Below are 18,995 nucleotides of genomic sequence, written 5' to 3' on the forward strand. Positions count from 1 at the left end.
TGAAAAAAAACAAAACCTACCCTAAAAAACCCCCCAAACCCACCAAAAGAGAGGTGCCTCCTCCTTGAATGGTCTCTGTATATCTTGAGCAGAATCTTCTAACCTGTTCCTTTTCTCCTTTTTTGTCCTATTACCTTTTAGCTGATGCATGACTACTTCTATCTTAAAAATGTATTATCAATTTCTTCCGGATTAATATTTAGTCAATTAGTTTACTCTTAATTGCTGGTGTAATTACAAGAATTTCAGTAATCCTTCCACATGTTCATTTGGTGTTTGACACATATCACATTAAATGAGGAATGGCACATCCAGCTGAGCTTCCAAAAGTAATATAGACAAGGGGGGGGAAAAAATCCATCCCTTGTGTTAATATGTGACTGGGCTACAAATTACATGGTCTGAAACCTCACAGAGTAAAAATCACTCTGTGTCTGCCTGGTTGTAAGTCTGAAAGCAGAAGTTTTGCCTTTGCCCACACCACTTTATCAGAAAAGTACTTGGGCTTTATTCTAATACAGAGAAAAGTGAAGCGGAATCAGGGAAATACACTGGGGAACAGGTGGAACACAGACAAAAATCCAATTTATTCTCTTTCAAGCAGGCCCAAAACAAAACATCTCTCCCAATGACTGTGTCATATTTCTTAGTACTTTCTGCAGAAATCATCCTTTTGCAATGATAGTCTAGGAAAAGCAGAGGAAAGCAGATACTCAGCTTGAGTGTGTGTATGATTAGAATTCAAGGCAGTGAGAATCCAAGTGAAGCACTCCATGTTCAGCTACAAACCCCAGAGGAAGACAAAAACAATCTCCAAATGCTCAGTGATGCTGTAATGCTCCTCTTGTATCATAAACCAGGTGTATCTCTGTGTCCCCACAAGAAATGCTCACCCCATCAACCAGCCCCTTACTTCCAACACAGGGTGGGGAAAAAAGTGAAGAATTTTGAATTCTCATCTCCAGTTACTTCTGGGAAGAGGATACAAATTGTTTGCTACTGTGCTTGGCACTGACCTGCACAGTGGAAAGTACAAACACAACACTTTTATAGGATGAAGCAATTGCAGGTGAGTAGTACCTCAGGTTCTTGATTAAAAGTTACCTCTGGAATCCACACTGGCATCACACAACAGGAATTTCCAGAAATTCCAGCTTAGGCACCTGATTGCTGTGAAACTTATAACCACACATGATAATCCACCTCAAATACCACCAGTAACACAAAACTTTGAGTAATTAAAGTAATTATTGAAGAAAAAGAGGGGAAACAGGGCGAAAAACCCTAGCAATATTAGATTATAATATACAGAATTCTGAAATTCTGACTCTACTGATAATTTTACAAATTACTCAGCAATGTCTCAAGAATGGCACAGTGAAATGAACTGTCATTATTCATTCTTAAAAGGACATCAAGTGAGGAATAAGTGTGTTTAGGACTGATAGTACAGGAAGGAGATTAGGCATGAAATATATGCAGCCCAAAATTTTCAGTCTGTAATATTGTGAGTGTACACAACAGAGCTTCAGGGCAGAAATTGTGACATAATTTTAAAAGGTGACAACATTCATTTTAGGGGAAACATTTGGCTACTACCGCTGAGATATCCATTCAGGCAGGTAAGCTAGATATCTGGATGTTAATCAAGACAGACACTTTCAAATTCTTACCCCTTGAAGATTCAAAGATTACAAAACAAGTACCATAGCTTACCAAAAAACTGGAATCAAAACATAGCAATGAACCTAAAGTGCCTCTAAAACGAAAAAAAGGAAACTTCAGGTATGAATTCTCAAGTTCTAAATGAAAAATTAAGTTATTGATACACACACTCCCTGCCACAGTAGCATTTCCAGTTTTGAGAGGTTACCTGGTAAAAATTCCATCCACAATGCCAATTGTGGCCTCTTCTGCAGGAACAAAGGAGCCAATCTGTGCCATGACTGTGATCAGCGCCACTTGCTTGATGTAGGAGCTCTTCCCTCCCATGTTGGGCCCAGTTATTATCATGACTCTTTCACCATCTCCCTGGAAACACAAAACAGTGGTGGAATACATTGCCCTGCACATGATGCTTTTACCAGGAAGTCTGGTGTGCTTAGAAGGATACAGGACAAGTCTGCAGGGTTAAACGTTCTATTTCTAGGTGAACAGCTTTCCTCTTTTCTTAGAGCTCATCACATTCACCTCTCCAGGTATTATCAAGCCCCAGATGTAGCAAAATCAACTTTGATTACTCTTGAGCAAAATGGACAGAGTGAGGGGGAACCTTCCTGCTCTCCAGCCAAGAAATAATCGAGGAACTCAGTCACCAGCACGGGGAGCAGTGAGGGATGCTGAGGGATGCAGGGCTGGATGCAGCCAGGCCACAGGAGGCTCCAGCATGGGCACAGGGATGGAGCAGCTCTGCTGGCAGCAAAGGCTGCCACAGCTGCCATTGCTCACCTGGGCAGGAGAAGCTTTGGCCTGAGCTCAGGGTGGCCTTGCGGGGCCTCAAGGGGCTGCAGCAAAGATGGACACAGACAATTGCCAAGGGCTGCAGGGACAGCAGCCAGGGAATGGCTGCCAGTGCCAGAGGGCAGGGCTGGCTGGGGTCTTGGCAATGAGGAATTGTTCCCTGGCAGGATGGGCAGGCCCTGCATCCCTGGCAGTGCCCAAGGCCAGGCTCGGAGCAGCCTGGGGCAGTGGGAGGTGTCCCTGCAGGGGTGGGATGAGGTGAGCTTTATGGTTCCTTCCAACCCAAACCATTCTGGGAATCTGCAGAATTTCTCTGGAGAAAGGGAGGAAATCATGAGTTTCCAGCATAGCCAGCACTGCCCATGTTTGGCTGTGATCTGGATTCCTCTCCAGTCTGAGCTCTCACTGTCAAATGGGAAGATCCAGGTAGGCAAAGACCTGACCTGGATTTTACACTCATAACTGCCTGGCTGGGTAGGACAAAAGGGCATGCAGAGTGGCTACAAGAAGGCATCAAGACATTCCTGAGCCTGGTAGTAGTTCAGTGCAACACAGATGCTGTGAGCAGACCATGCCCAATTTCCATCAGTGTCTCTCATCATTAAACCAGACCCAAGAAAATGAGATCAGATGCAAGAAATCATCTCTGCTGCAGGACTCCCCACAGTACTGCTATGTGTCTGCAGTTCCACAATAAAATTGTGTTCCTCAAGTGCAAGACAACTGCTGATACAAAATTAAAACTTGTCAATGAACCTATAAAGCTTTCTCACAGCCTGAGTTGAGACCAAGGGCTTGAGTTATGCAAGGACATCACACAGCTAGACTTTCCCAGGGGTGCATCTGATGAAATGCACCAAGTGATGATCTGAAGAGAAGGCAGCAGTCTCCACTGCCCCATGGGAGAGGCAAGGAGACAGGACAAGCTGTGCACAATGACATTAGTCACACTACGTGGGGAACTTGGCACTGATCAGGCACTGTGGTAACAGCAACCAACAAATCTCCATGCAGCAGGTCTCAGAATCTTCACAGACTTGGGTTTCAGACTGGTCTTTCATTCTGTTTATAGGAACACACACAAAACACAGCCAGGACTGTCACTTATGTTATAATTCAAGTGTTAGAGAAGATACAGGACATCAGTATTTATTATATGTAAAAAGCTGATCAGCTTTTGCAAAAAAAACCTCAACCACACAGAAGTCACAATGCAATCAAAATCTAAACAATGCCATTATTGGGAATAAAGGATTGGATGTAATGAAGTGCACATGACTATATGAGAACAGAATTCATAACATTCCAGTCTCGAAAGTGTAACTCAGTATTGCTACTAAAACTTTGTCAGGGCTCAGCACAACAGAATTTACAGATACTCAAACCCAGAAGGAGTTCACAAGTTCATGTTAGGATCCATGAATTTTTTGCATGTATCTGGTGTCTGTCCAGGCTCCCTCCAGCCATGCTGTGGGACTGATGGCTGCTCTGCCAGGGCTCTGGTTTTCAGAATCTGCTGCAATACCAGACCAGAGAACCCCTCTGTCCTCACAGCTGACGCAGCCATGAGCCAAAATCTCATTGGAATCCACGGCTGAAGAAAACAATTCTACAACAACCCACAAATGTTTGAGGAGAACAGGGGGAATGGAAAAATAAGCTGTTTATTTCAGGGATTAAGGAAAAAAAAAAAAAGCTTTTCCTCAAGTTAGATATTTGACAACATTTCAGCTGACAACATGACAGGAGATGTATTTTCCTGCTGATTCAAACACATCAGTTGAAAACTGGAGATGCTTTAATAAACTGGTTCCCACCCACCTCTCTCAAGAAAAAGAGAACTCAAAGAACTGTAGAAGCAAAAGTGATTCTGCCATGGTCACTTGGTTTTGTAATACTCAGTATTTAGAAAGCCAGCATAAGAATGGGACTAAAGAGGGAAAAGTGTATGATGATTCCTGAATGACACGCTGAATTTTTTTGGAAGTGCCATCTGTCGCTTGTTTGGAGTTGACAAATAATTTTGAAAACATTGTCTGATGTATTGCAAAATATCTGTAGCATTGTTCAGTATGGAACAGCACTTTAAAATGTTCCCCAAGAAATACACACCAATTTGAATGCTGTTTTTACAGCAATGTCCCGCTCTGGCAGCTGTTTCATACCTTTCCTACATTTAATGCACAAAAAGGCGGAGAGAAGTTGTGAGGATATATTTTATATTCATTAAGAACAGCTATTTAATATTTATAAAAGTATATGGAGAGATAAATATTTAACGAAAAGCTTCAAACAGGCATGTAATTTAAAAGACAGATTTTAGTTTATCAGGAAAAAAAGGCTGTATGACACTAATATTTCCATAGAGAAAGGAAACTGCATGGTATAAAAATACATTTAAAAAATACAAGCAATCTTAGAATTAATCTGAAAAATTTTACCTATAGTTTGTATTTCGTAATATTAGAAGATTATTATTAAAAGATATTCTAGATTCCAGAAACTAGATAGCTTGTCAAAATGCAGACTCCCTACAATGACACTGTTAAAAACCCTGTAATTATTCACTTGTTTTTTGAAAATAACCATTTGATTGACACGTCGATTTTCCTAATTCTGAGATTGCCTTCCTTTTCTTCATGCCTTGAGACTGAACAAGGCTGTGAAGAGAGCATCTGGCAGCAAGGAATCAGCAGAGGGACAGAACAGATGTGGTGACATCTAGCAACACCTCTCTGAAATGCAGCCCAGCAGGCTGCATGATTTAAACCACCTATTTCCACTCAGTGCCCAAGAAGCTCACCCCAGCCTCCTGCCCTGAATGATTCGGAAGCTCAGTCAGTTTCTGGGTACTCACTGAAAGGCTGGTGGTGTTTGGAACATACTGATCCTGCTCTCCCAGCAGAACATCAATCACAGGGTGCCTCCCATTCTTTATGATTATTTCACGACGACTGTCTTGCACAGTTGGCCTGCAAAAGAGGAAAGGTCTTCATCTCAGTGTTCTTTGTAACTGAGTATGTAAAACTACTGTAACTGAAGCCTGCAGGACTGTCACCTGTGATGTAAGTTTCTGTGGAAAAAGATACAAATTATAAAAATTAATTACTGCCATCAAGTATTTCTAAGGAAAATACTTTCTAAAGAACACTTTCTCTGAGAAAAATAAAGCCACAGAATTTTAGGACTGAAATTACCTAACACTTTGGGTGGACATCAAAGGGAAGATGTGGGGAGTGAGATTTCTCTTGGGTTGAAGAATGATAATGAAATTTTAAAGGAAAATGGAGACCAAATAAATGGCATCCTTCAAGCACGAAGCATTGAGGAAAGAGGTAAAACCTGATAATGGTGAGGGAGTTTAGCACAAAGGTAATTCCAACAGTTGTACAGCTGAGATGAAACCAGAATATGGACAGTCTTGGGGCTTACCACGTGTTCAACAGCATTCCTCAGACTGAAATTCAGTGAAAGTCTGCAGAGTGGACACTCACACACCAGATGGTGACCTCCGGACTGCCCACACCATCACCTACAGCTCCAGCGGCTGCCTGGGAGCCCTGCTGAACTGTCTGTGCAGAGGAGCAGCCTCCAGCACACTGCAAGGGGGGCTCACCTCTCCCCAACACCTCTGCCCCTGACCCAGCTCATTCCCCTGCCTCAGGCAGGAAACAATCCCCACAAATCAGAAAACATTCCTCCAAAGTAACACTACAGTCCACTCTTTCCTTCAGCAAGCCTCCAGAATTAATTATTGACACCTTCCCTGCAGCTGAGGTTTCACTGAGAAGTCTCCTTCCTGCTAGTTTATGAAGCCACTCTGAAATTCAGTGAATTATTTATTTACATTCTGCACAGTGAATTAATCACATTTCAGTTTGTTTTCTCATCTCAGTACACCGAAATAAGTGAGCAATTATTTTCAAAGAGATTTTGATAGAGAGACACACAAGATCCCAAGAGCCCAGAAGTGATCAATATTGTCTTTAATGATGTATCACAGCAGAAGTTTTTGGAAGTGGATTTCTCTTCACCCCCCTACCTGTGTGTGGTCTGGGGCAGAAGCAGCAGCTCGGCTCTTACACCTGAGCCCAGCTGAGGCATCACCACTGCTCTGCAAGCTGGAGCTAATATTTACTATTAATTACCTGAGATACACCTTTCAAACACACCTCAGATACCCCACACTCTCAGGTATCAGAAAGGTACCGTAAAATCAGACCTCTCTGAGAATAAAAAACCAGTAATTTTTTACAGAAAGACATAAAAAAAGTCCAGCATTTATTTGCGATACCACCTACTAGACTCAGGTCAAACAACAAACATTAGGATGTCAAATTGGAACTGCAATGTTTACAGATTTGCATTAAGTCCAGAAGTGTAGCTCTCCAAAATCAGATTAAGTTGAAACTACTGTAAACACTTTTAGTAGTGATTTTTATCATGGCACACATATTAAAATACAATTTATTTTAAGTACACTCTTATAATTCCGTATGAAATCCTACGTAAAAAAATTAAAAATTAAAAATTGATTACCTGCAGTAGTCTCCTTGTTTGGCCACCTGGGCCAATGAGAACAGGCAGTCCACAGTTGCTAGGTGACAAATGGCTTTAGACACGGGGTGATAATGTTCGCTGAAACGGCTGCATCAAAACGGGGAAAAGTTACACAAAAACAGGGACAGAAACAATTCCACTCAAATACAAAAGGATTGTCAAAATGCACCCCATGCAAGCTCGTCACAGGGCTCCTATGCTCTTTAGTCACTCTGAATCCAAATCTCCCAGCAGTGTATCACACAGAACATGAGGACAACAATCAAGGTGGACTTCACCTCCCATTCTAACAGTGAGTTATTTTTCAAGCACAGAAAATCAGGCAAAATTAAATTCATTAGATAGCTCATAAAGGGTCAGCAGTTGATCCCTGCTGCCTAAATGAGGTGTACAAAAATGCCACAATTTATCATAATTTATACAGAATACCAGCAGCTGGATCCAGCTGTTGATTCAGCCTCGGTTCAGCCTCAGCTGTTGATTCAGCTGTAAGTTACAGTCAAAGAAGAACCAAACTAAGAGTGTCTCATCGCAGCAGTTGTCTAAAATTTCAATGAATTATGGTATCTACAACGGAAAATTCAAGAATTCATTTTCAGTTTATGGTGCTGCTTCCCCAGTACAATAAGGACATTATCAGGAAAACAGTTTTCAGTGGAGTTCATTCTCTTAGTCCTCTGGAATTTCTTTTTCCCTCTCTCCTAGTCTCAAAGCTACAATATAGAATATAAAACCAGCAGGGGAGCAAAATCTAATAAACAAAGACATAAATGAATGATGGGGAGGGAAAGAAGAGCCCTTTCCTACACACAGGTCTTTCCTTTTTGTCTCCTGCAGCACTGCTGAGAACAGACAAGTGAACATGGAGACAATTCTTTCATTGTATTGCAAAGGAAACAAAACTGGAGAAGCGTCAATTGGAATGTCTTTCCAGTTTCTACTCAATTTTCAGAATTTCTGGGCTCCTAATGGGAAGCAAATCCAGTGAGACAACTTGAGCAGGGACTTGTTAAGTTCTTGCAAGCTATCGCTGCATGACAGGAGGAACAATTTCAGCAGTTCTGCAACTCATGCAAGTAAAAAACAACAGATAATCAGGCAACTGAAAAATTAAAGGCATTCAGAAGTTCAGGAAGTATTGTTTAAACTCCCATTTTGAAGATCCTTTTGCTATCCAGGCAAATAACCCCACTGAAAACTCTGATCTCAGACAAGCACACATGTCAGATGTGAGGGACAATGAAACTCCCACTACTTTCTAACAAACTCTCATGGTCAACGTAGCATACAAGATATAAAAAATAATAAAACAACTGTGTAATATTGATAAGTAATATAATAAAACCAATGAAATGCACTGGGCTCAGTTTCACTCAGAGTCAGCTGTACTTTCAGTTGTTAATGCTGTGGTATTATTTCTCAGAGTTTGGGAAACACCTTGCATACTTAATGGTGTGTTTTCACCAGAGTTTTAAAAGGTAGAGACACCACTGCTGGTCTCAGGACTGGGGCTCAGTCCTGAACCATTTAGAACGGTTTAAAGGAAGAACAGCATTTAACTGACTACCAGCCAAGCTGCTGTGTACAACTACTAACGCCTCTATGTACAAAACAAGCGTTTTCGTGTCCCTGCTGTCTCCCAGCGCAGGGCTCGGGGGCGGAACACTCACTCCAGGAAGCAGAGCCACCCAGAGGTGCAGTGCAGGGCGAGCTGCTCGCGGAGCTGCTGCAGGACCCTGTAGCTCTCTGTGACCAGCGGCGAGTGGAAGCGGCTCACGGCTTTGGTGCTGCACGGGGAGAGACAGAGACACACAGGGCTCGTTGGGATCAAGGCCACTCAGCGTGAAAAATGCACGTATTTTATGATTGGCTTTTTGCAAATATTACAATTAATATTATACGTGTTGTGTTAGAAACTGATGCTGTATTAATTCTCTTAAGTAGTGTGTTGAATATAGTTGTAGGTTATAACAAAATGTTAAAATAGAAACTATGCTATGTAGGATACTTTTTAAAATAAAGGACTTGCAGCGAGATAGCAGCCACAGGACACCTGAATCTTTCAGAGAAAGAGAATTTATTGCCCCATTATCAGAAGAAACGAACTTCTTCCTGCCTCGAGGGCACTGTTAGGATTCAGAGGAAGAAGCTGACACTGAGCAGAGAGAATCCTGTGTTTGAATGCAATTTATGCATCATGGATGAGGTGTATGAATATGCAACAGGCTGTTGCTTTTAAGGGTTAATCCTCTGTTAACATGGGTCCTTTTTCAGGCTTATTTTGCCCAGAGAAGTTACCCAGACTGTCTCTAACTCTTTGTTTTTATTGTCTCAAATTGTCCTAATTCAAATTGTCCAATTATTATTACTCTAATTGCATTACTATTTTTATAACCATTTTATTAGTATTAAACTTTTATAATTTCAAAAACAAGTGACTGGCGTTTTTCACACCCAGCAATCACCTGCACCATCCACATGCCAAATTGGACTCATTTCCTTCATCTCCGCCAGCCCCCACAGTGCATGTGCTGGAGCAAGGTTCTCCCATTGGTGGCAGTGACCTCCATTGGGAGTGAAGTGGCACTGCTGCCCACTCAGGAAGGCTCTGGAACGCTCTGCACAGCGTGCCATTGTCACCCCAGAGCACACACTTCACAAAACTGCTCAGCAACAGCTGCCCGAGTGCATGGCTGGCTGATACACACCCAGCCAGACAAAAACAAATTCACTGTAAAGAGGAAAACTCCATCATAAGCCTGAAATAAACATAGTTGATGCAGATTGTCTTGCTAGTTTTCATTTGCTATTTATTTGTGTGTTTTTATTAAGGACTCAATTTGGCACATACAGGCATTCTTTTACAGAATCCAGATTAGCTGTAATTTGTTCACCATGTTAATTCTGTCTGATCTGTGCGCTTCTCAGTATTAAAAGAAGTTTAATTAAAAGAGAATTGAGTGTTAATTCTTGCATAACTGAATAGAGCATCACAACAGAGTTCAGCTTAGGGAGACATGTTTGTGCTCACACATTACACTCTGGGGCTTGTAGAGAATTCAGTGTTTACATGGACATTGTAACTTCCAGGTATTCAAACCATTCAAATCATAAATCAAATGACTGAAAAGAAAAAAAGCCAGCTACATAAATCAGTCCATCTCTGTTTCACCTGCTGGAAAATTATCCAAAATCAAGCTTACATTAGAACAAGTACCAAAGCAAGAAGAACTGGTCTGTATGAGTAAATAAAATTATATTTTAAATGCACTGAATTCACCAAGATGTATAAGCAGATGTTGGCACAGCTACTTTAATCTTTCTGAATAAAACAAGAACAATCAAAACTGCATGAAGGATTTGCATATGCAAGCTACAAGTGCAACTGAATCAAGGCCACAGATCTGACACCAGTACATGAACCTTGAAGAATTGAGTGAGTAATTCTGTGCTTTGAGGATGCACTGTGTGAAAACAAACGTTGTAACAAATCAATTTTTCTCAGTTTTGTTTGGGTTTTTTTTCTTTTAAGCAATAGATTTGCAGTTTGGTTGGGTTTTCAGCTTAAAAAAACCCCAACAAACCTTAACACATGGGACAATAAGAATATGTATGTAATGAATTGTAATACCAAAATACCTCGTTTTTTCCTCTAAATTAAAACAGAACCAAACTTCAAAGACATTTTACATACCTACTAACCATAACCCAGTCAGATGGCACAGATGATTTATGGGAATTCTTGACTTCTATCAAAAACTGAAATAACAGAAATGTAATGTTACACACCATGGGAAGTCAGGAAGACCAGAGAATCAGAATCATCATTTATCCAGTAACTGCAAGCACCAGAGGAAAACTGTGGCATTCACATTTTCTGAAAAATCCCTTCGCCCAGGATTTTTCTCCTGGGAAGCTGAGAAGCCTCAGAGAAAAGGAAAACAATTCTTATCTCATTTGCTTCTCCTGTGTTGTGCTCATGTGGAATGTGTTTGGAGATTGTTTACCCACAGGTGATTGTTCCACTGGATTCTGCTGGGAGTTGTTTTCACTCTTTGGCCGCTCAGGGCCAAGCTGTGTCAGGGCTCTGGAGAGAGTCAGGAGTTTTCATTATTATCTTTTTAGCATTGAGTAAGTATCCTTTCTGTATTCTTTAGTATAGTTTAGTATAGTGTTCTTTAATATAATACAGTATTATAAAGTAATAAATTAGCCTTCTGAGAACATGGAGTCAGATTCATCATTCCTGCCTTCGTGGGACATTCCCTGCAAATACAATGGAAAACCATGCTCAGCCTGAAGAGAAGGAGCAGCCCAAGAGGGAATGCTGTTCTCTCCCCAGAAGAAGCTGGGGTTATGACACACATCCCCCTGGTGCACCTGCAGAAGTTTGCTGCAGGTTTGAGTGGGCTCGGGGTCAGACAGGGAGGCACAGGGACCAGCAGCAGCAGCGCCAGGGGGCTCAGAGCACTGAGATCTATGTGTTTGTTTCACATGATTCATGTCAGTTATCTCTGTAACAATAGCCTGAGGTCCTGGGTGTCAGGGAGTTGAGGCAGTCTCACGTCACAGAATTCAGCTGGAAAACAGATTTCCTGCAGAGATTAGGTTAACACAGAACCTGACCACATTTACGGAAAGCCACAAGAGCCATGTCTGGCAAAACTTCTCCATTGTGGCTAATGGGATTTAGATAGAAACTTCCACAGGAGCCAGCAGTCATCCCCAAGAACAAACAAGGATAACAATCCGAACACAGGAATAGAGCAAGGACAGGGTGCACTAAATGTTAATTCACCCAAAGTACTTCCAAGGTATTTCTCTGTAGTGAAAGAGCATTTGAATTTCACATCTATCAGGGTGCTACAAGAACACAGGAAGAATAAAACATACAGATCTGAGGAAGAAAGAGCTCAAATCAAATAAATTCCTGTTCTAGTCCTGTGTTCTATTCCTCCAACACAACTTTGTTTCCATTACTTCCACTCCTCTGGCATCTCTCTTTTCCTCACTGACCATATTCCCTGACACCTCTCTGCTGCCTCTTTTGGTGTCTGTTCAACACTCACACCAGATGTCATGAAATAAGAGCTGTCCCCAGCCTCTGCAGCTCCTTTCATCAAGGCACCCAGACATATCTCTGTCTACAGAGGTTTCTGCCCTGCTGCAAAGGCCTCCTCTCTGAAATGTGGGCAGCGACTGCTGCCTCTGGAACCACTTTTCAGTACCTCCTTGGATGCTCTCCTCTCTTTAATCAGCTCCTCTCTTTTCCTTTACTTCACACAGATGGCAGCTATTAACCCAGCTTCCCTGAGAGAAACCTTTCAGATCCTGCTCTTCCCTGCCTCAGACAATACTCAAACACACTTTTCCACTTTTCCTTTGGATTTCAGCCTCTGTGCTGACAGCCCACCCGACTCCTGGGCCGTGTGTTTCCTGTTCTCAGCTTCACCCTCAACAGGAACATCCAGCTTCAGGTCTTTATCAAAGGCTGCTGTCTCTAATTCATCCCTTCCCTCATTTTCAGTAGTGTCTGTTTCCTCCCTCCTGTGTCTTTTGGATCTTTCTCAGCTTCCAAAGTGCCCCTCAGGCCAATTCCAGCCCCCTCCCTCCCTGTCCTCACCCACTCCTCTCTTCTGCTCACACCTCTCATTCTGTTTCCTAACTCCATTCTTTCCCCAATTTTCTGTTTCACAGCTTTTCCCAGCTTCCTACTCTCAGTTCCAGAGGAGAACGCTGAGCAGTGCTACCTGACTGCTCCTTTCAGTTTCCTCACAAACGTGGCAGGGTCTGCTGTCTCTGTTTTTCACCACGGAACCTCTCAGCTGGCTGGATCACATCCTGCCCACACTTGTGCAGCATCCACGAGGAAAAGTTCCAGTGCAGAACACCATTTCCGAGAATTGGAACTAAAACAACACTTATCACTCTTTAATACTGTTCCCTCTCCTCTCCCATCTTTCAAATTACAGTCTGACTCAGTACTCAGAAATCCTTTCACCATTCTTCAAATTAACCAAATGCTGTGCTTCCTGGTTCTCTGAGAGTATTCCAGTACTTAATAGCCATACAATTAACCTTGGAAGTATGTGTTTTTACACAGACAGAAAAGCAAAGCATTACTGAACCAAATTCAACTGCACTAATGCACTTCTATTATTTAAGTCACTGAAGTGATTGACTTAACAAATAAAGGAGTCACACGGCAAGAAAGCTGCTCTTCAAAGTTGTACAAAAGATTATAGTCAAATGCCCTCATGAAGCACCACACTCAGGGAATAGAGTTCCAGCTAGGTCCCGCTTTTAAGCTATTTTCCAGGCAAGGATGGGTACAGTCATACATAATAAACCCCACAGTACCTCTTGACCCGAAACTGCAACATACTCTGCAGAAGGGTTCTTAATCTGTTTACGAATATCCGGCAGATGCAATTGGATTTTAGAAAGCACATCCTGGATCTCCTCCTTCTTCTTTCGGATGGCAGGGAAGTCCGTCAGGTCCCTGAACAACTGGGTTTTATCTCCAGTCCTACCCGTAAGAAATGCAAGGTAAAACAATGGTAAAAAGGGAGAGATGTACCTCAGTTCTACCAGCTGCATCCTTATTTTGTTATTTTTGCCTGTTGGAGCATTAGCTCAATTCCCCTCTGAGTACAGATTTTCAGGTGCTTGGTCATAGCAGAGCCCATTCACTGAAAGCTGCTGTGCTCAGGACAGGAGCAGAAAGGCACCCCAACTGCTGACAACACCTGTACTGCAGTTAAACATGAAACTTGAGGTGATTTCTGCATGCCACGAACACAGATTTTCAACACATTTAGAATCTGGCCAAATTTGGGTACACATTTTTGTAAGAATTGCATGGAAAAATCCCCCCCTCAAGGCCCTCATGGAAGCAGAATGCCATCAGTACTTTCCCAGAGCAGCTTCCTTCTTTTGTCCAGAAAAGATTACCCAGAATACTTGTAAGCACATGCAAAACAATGCCCTTTTCTAATTTCAGTGCCAGAAAAAATGACAGAACTGTTTTGGCAGCACTAGCTCAGGTCAGGACTGAAACCTGAAACAAGCAATGCCATTCAAATGGTTAAAGCTGGGAAGCTGAAGTAGCAATTAAAAATACAGCTGTCAACAAAAATAACAAAAAATTTAACTTACCCTAGTAAGTATCAGGCAAACAATAAAAAAGCACTGTTATCAGCCCTAAGTTAATTGCAATATAACTTTGCATTTTAGAGCCAATACAAAACTCTGCAAGTTAATTATATAATTACCTTAAAAACTAATATGTGGAGAGCAAGTAATTAGCCAACTGAAAGTACTACAACATGGAAGCAATAAAAAAATCTAATATTCTACTTACTCCACTGCCCCTTGGCCTGCAAATGGAGCTACAGCTGGAGCCAGTGGCAAGGGAGGTAGCACAGAGCTGAGCTCTGGCTGTGCACTCCCTCCTCACTGGGATTACATAAGTGACAGTGAAGATGCCATTTTAAAGTACAATACTAATTTTTAGAAACGATTTTGTGCTAATTAGACTAGTTTCCATGGGAATGCAAGGCAAAAAAAAACCAGATCCCTAGTAGCCAGCAGCTGATTGTGAAGACTGTCACTGCTATGTGATGCCTACAAAAAATTGTAACATTGACAGTTTCAAAAACACAAATCCCAAAATCTCTATCTCCCTGCTAAAAAAACCCAAAACCTGGAGAAAGGGATGCTTTTGAGAACAATTACAGGATTTTATCCACACCTCATAACAAAAATAACATGTGATGCAGTCTGTGCTCAAGTGCGTGTGTGCATGTATGGATGTGAGCAGAAGCCAAGATTTTGATGAAAGAAATGTTTTTGAGTAAAAATAATACCACCACATGCATCTGAGATATATAAAGGCCAGAAAGTAAATTGGCTTAATCATTCTGAATAAATGTAAATACAATATACCCATTCTACAGATCATTTATATCTTGTATACTATTCTAGCCATTGTTAGTACAGTGACAGAAGAAAACACCCCATGCTTTGAAACTAACTACACTAAATCTGGTATAATGTGGATTGGTATGATTTAGATACAGTCTGTTTTGGCACAAACTGTCACAACTATAATTGAGCACCAGGCATCAGCAGAAATCTCATATTCCCACCTTGCCATTGGGCAGAGGAAATCCTTCTGCCCCTCTCTACTTCTAAATTTATACTCCTTGGGTCCACCTCTAAATCAGAACCAAATAAAATAAAGTTCTAGGCTTTCATTCTCAGATTTATTTTTCGATCTCAGGTTGGAAAAGATAAAAGGCGTTTTATAAATAAAGTGGATTTTTTTTTAGTTCTCAGTGTAAAAGTTAAGACTATGCTGCCCCCATATAACAACAGACTAAACTTTCTGCCACAACCTCAGCAAAGAATCCAGGGATGACAGTGGAGGCAGCAGTGCTTCAGAACGAACAGTACACAGAAAATTATTTAGAGATATTCTCCAATATTATGTGTACTCATTCCAACCTAGCATCTTCTTCCTCTGTCTTTTTTTCCTCATGGACCAACAATGGACATAAATAAGACAAAAAAGTGCAGACAGCTTTGATGAATTCTCACAAAAACAGTGGAAGGCATATTGCTGATAACAGAGCTGCCCCTCTGCTGAAGGTCAAGCCTCTCTTCAAAAGGAATAGCTTCCCTTAAAAAAAATTAATTTGAATGCTGTTAAACCAATTAACATAATGCAAACCGTATTTTCCTGCAAATTCCCATCTCCCAAAACAGGTGAGAAACTTTCAAAAGCTCATTCAGCCTGAGGCAGACACCCTCTAGGCAAAATACTGCCTCACCTAGTTTAACTTTACAAAAGGAACTGTACCTACATAAATATGAAATAAAAACATAAAACTGAGGTGTATTAAACCAAGAGGCATAATTTGCATAACTGTACACATTTACTCAAAAAGGCCATGAGGACGGAAGAATGATGTTATTTTCTCTACTTACTTGGCTGCTTCTTCATTAAGGATCTTTAAATACTGTTTTACTGGGGAGAGAAGGTCTGGGATTTCCAACAGTGCATCTTTTAATAGAGGAGATCTCACATGGGACTGTATGACCGGGACAAAAGCTTGAATTTCCGAGTCCAGACGAGACAGGGTGCTGACTATCAAGAAGAACTCCTGGGTAGAGCACTGAGAAGGGAAGGAATCTCTGAATCATTACAATCCACTACATTTTCACTTACAGGTTCTTGTGCTTTTTCAAAATGTGACAGCATGCAAATTAAATGTACGGAAAGTAACAGAGCTGCACCATCTTGCCCCACTAATTAGGAGGGTTAATTAACCACACCAATTGACCCACCCCTTTTGCTCAGGATTTTGTCAAGAGCTGATCTCCAGCGTTCCTGTTGCTGGGGGCAGATGTGCGCACAAAGGCAGGAAAAGGGGCAATAAGGTGCAAACAACAAAAAAAGCAGGTAGGGTGATGTCAGGAGCACCACACCTTGTCCATATGGCCCTGGCAGGGCAGGGTTTGAAAGGCAAGGTCAGGCACACACAGGGAGAGACTGGGAACAAGAACGCAGGGAGGAGAAGAAAAAGACACAGAGAAAGGGAAACCCAGCGCCCTGTTTAAAGTGCTTGAAGCTACTGACAGCTTGGGCTGTGCCAGCCCTGCCTGGAGGGACAGGGGACACACCAGCCCACTCCTCATCCTCTCTTTAGCACAAGGGAAGATTCTCCCACCTCGTCCAGGCACCCATCCAGGGCATCCTGCAGAAGGGAACATCCCACCCTGGGGCCAAGCACACACACAGCCCTGCCAGAGCCTCCTTTGTGACACCCACAGGGCAGGAGCTGCCTCCCTAAAGCAGCTTCTCACCTACAGCACCAGCCCTACAAGAGAGCCTCCTCTCCCTTCCTGAGCCACCTGTGCTGTGGGTCAAGCACTTTGCTGTAGGGTTCTGGGTGCTCCCCAGTGCCAGCACAGTTCGTCACCTCCACATCCTGTTCAGGTGTGGGAATCCACAAAATTTTTGTGGATTCCCACACCTGAGGGATTTGGGAAAGCTGCAAAAGGCAGGCCTCAGAGACAGCAGACCTGGGATTGGAGCTAAGCAGCAGCCATGAGATTGGTCAGCAGAAAAAGTCTGCCATATCTTACTGTTACAACTTTTTTTTTTCTCTTTTATCACAGCAATCTAGAATTTAATTTCTGGACGGGGCTGTATGGTGACCAGCACAACAATGCTCACAGAAGAGGCAGACTACAATGAATCACTATTTCATAGAACACATCTACATTTTTATTTTGCCATCCTTTGTCTTTCAATTTCTTCCCTAAAGTAAATTTTTCTTTCTCTTCCTTGCCACACTCAAACGCAAGAACTAAGGCAATTCTCTCATTTATTACACTGCAGTTATTCCCAGGTTATGTCTGTACCCAAATGCAGAATCAAGTATTAGCCAAAATGCAGTTTAATCACAGTTAGGAATTCTGGCGGGCCACAGACACTGCACCCTGAATATTTCTGGAGAACCTAAGCTCATCTATTTTACAGAACCACAGAGTTCTATGGGACAGAGGACACCCATTAGGAGGTTTTCCTGCAAATGCTCCGGTTTTTCTGTGTTATTTCCTTTTTGCCTGCTCTCAGGCCTATATATTTGTGTGCTTACCACTAACCCATAATGCAACAAGGATCATCATGTAAAAGTGTTACCAGACAGCACAATTTTCCTTTCCATTGAACTATTCCAAATATCTCCAGTTGTACTCCTTTGTATTACACTAACTGCAGTTTCTTTGCTGTTAACACCCTTCAAATGCCTCTAAGCCTTCTGTTCTCCTTTAATCATCCATTTGACAAAAAAATCAAAAGGTCTTTTAGTCTGCTTCATAAACGATCCATTACTCTTCCTCATGAAAACTTTGGGTTTCCTCTGCACTGGCTGCAATTTATCATCATCTTTCTGATAATCTGGGACTTACTGCCTCTATCTTACAACAAAATTAAACAAAATAATAAAGGAGTAAGTATGTCAACAGTGTTTGAAGTCAAAGCACAGAGGAAAGGCCTGAAAGTGTAAACAAATGATAAATCCCAGCTTGGACTCCAAGTCAAATAAAACACTTTCTGCCTGAGTGCATCACCATCCCCATGCACACCCATGAGGATGAGGGATAAAACCCTGCCAGGCTTCTCTAGAGCGTGCCCAGGAGGCAGCAGGGCGATGCACAGCATGGGAGAATGAGCAGATGTGCACACCCAGAGATGCATCAGCCCCCCAGGGGAGCTCATCAGGGTGGGGGCTTTAGTTGTTCTTTTTTTAAAGAGGGAAATAAAGGGCCCTGATCAGTGCACCACCTGCAGGACTGTGGGAAAGGGACATGGTGGTGGGTACAGGTGGGAACACCTGGCTGAGGTGTCTGCAACAAGGCTGGTGTTGAAAATTGCAATGCAAGATGTTCTCCATTACCATCTGTATGGCAGATGAGCTTTGTCAAGTGGGCAGTTTGCTTTATCTCTCTCTCTGAGTGACCACATCACACCTCCCTAGGGAGGGGACATTGCTGATAACAGCCATTGAATGTCCCTGCATGGCTGATAAGAGCTACAGCATCCCATTGGGAGATGTGAGCCCAGAGGGAGGGGCCAAGCATTCCTACCTGGATACAATCAGAGATTTCAAACATTCCTACCTGGATACAATCTGAGGCTTCAAACATTGCTACCCGGATATAATCAGAGATTTCAAACATTGCTACCTGGATACAATCTGAGGCTTCAAACATTCCTACCTGGATATAATCAGAGATTTCAAACATTGCTACCTGGATACAATCTGAGGTTTCAAACATTGCTACCCAGATGTAATCCAGAGGTTTTTGAGACACCAGCACAGCTTTCTCCATGGGATTCCCCAGAGGAACAGCAGCTGCCTCTCCTTCCCCTGGATCTCCAGAGGAAGAATACATCCTTCTCT

General features: G+C 42.2%; 1 protein-coding gene across 1 annotated transcript in view; it reads right to left on the reverse strand.

The window, feature by feature from the left end:
* MSH3 (mutS homolog 3) overlaps positions 1-18,995 on the reverse strand; it is a 94,471-nt gene that overhangs the window by 17,604 nt on the left and 57,872 nt on the right. The window contains exons 14-20 of the mRNA XM_030968778.1: positions 16,012-16,199; positions 13,381-13,549; positions 10,715-10,779; positions 8,691-8,807; positions 7,000-7,107; positions 5,318-5,432; positions 1,874-2,031 (exon numbers count right to left, since the gene is read on the reverse strand). Coding sequence (XP_030824638.1) covers positions 1,874-2,031; positions 5,318-5,432; positions 7,000-7,107; positions 8,691-8,807; positions 10,715-10,779; positions 13,381-13,549; positions 16,012-16,199 — 920 coding nt within the window. The remainder of the gene's footprint in view (positions 1-1,873; positions 2,032-5,317; positions 5,433-6,999; positions 7,108-8,690; positions 8,808-10,714; positions 10,780-13,380; positions 13,550-16,011; positions 16,200-18,995) is intronic.

The sequence above is a fragment of the Camarhynchus parvulus genome, chromosome Z, assembly GCF_901933205.1.
Source record: "Camarhynchus parvulus chromosome Z, STF_HiC, whole genome shotgun sequence".
NCBI lineage: Eukaryota > Metazoa > Chordata > Aves > Passeriformes > Thraupidae > Camarhynchus > Camarhynchus parvulus.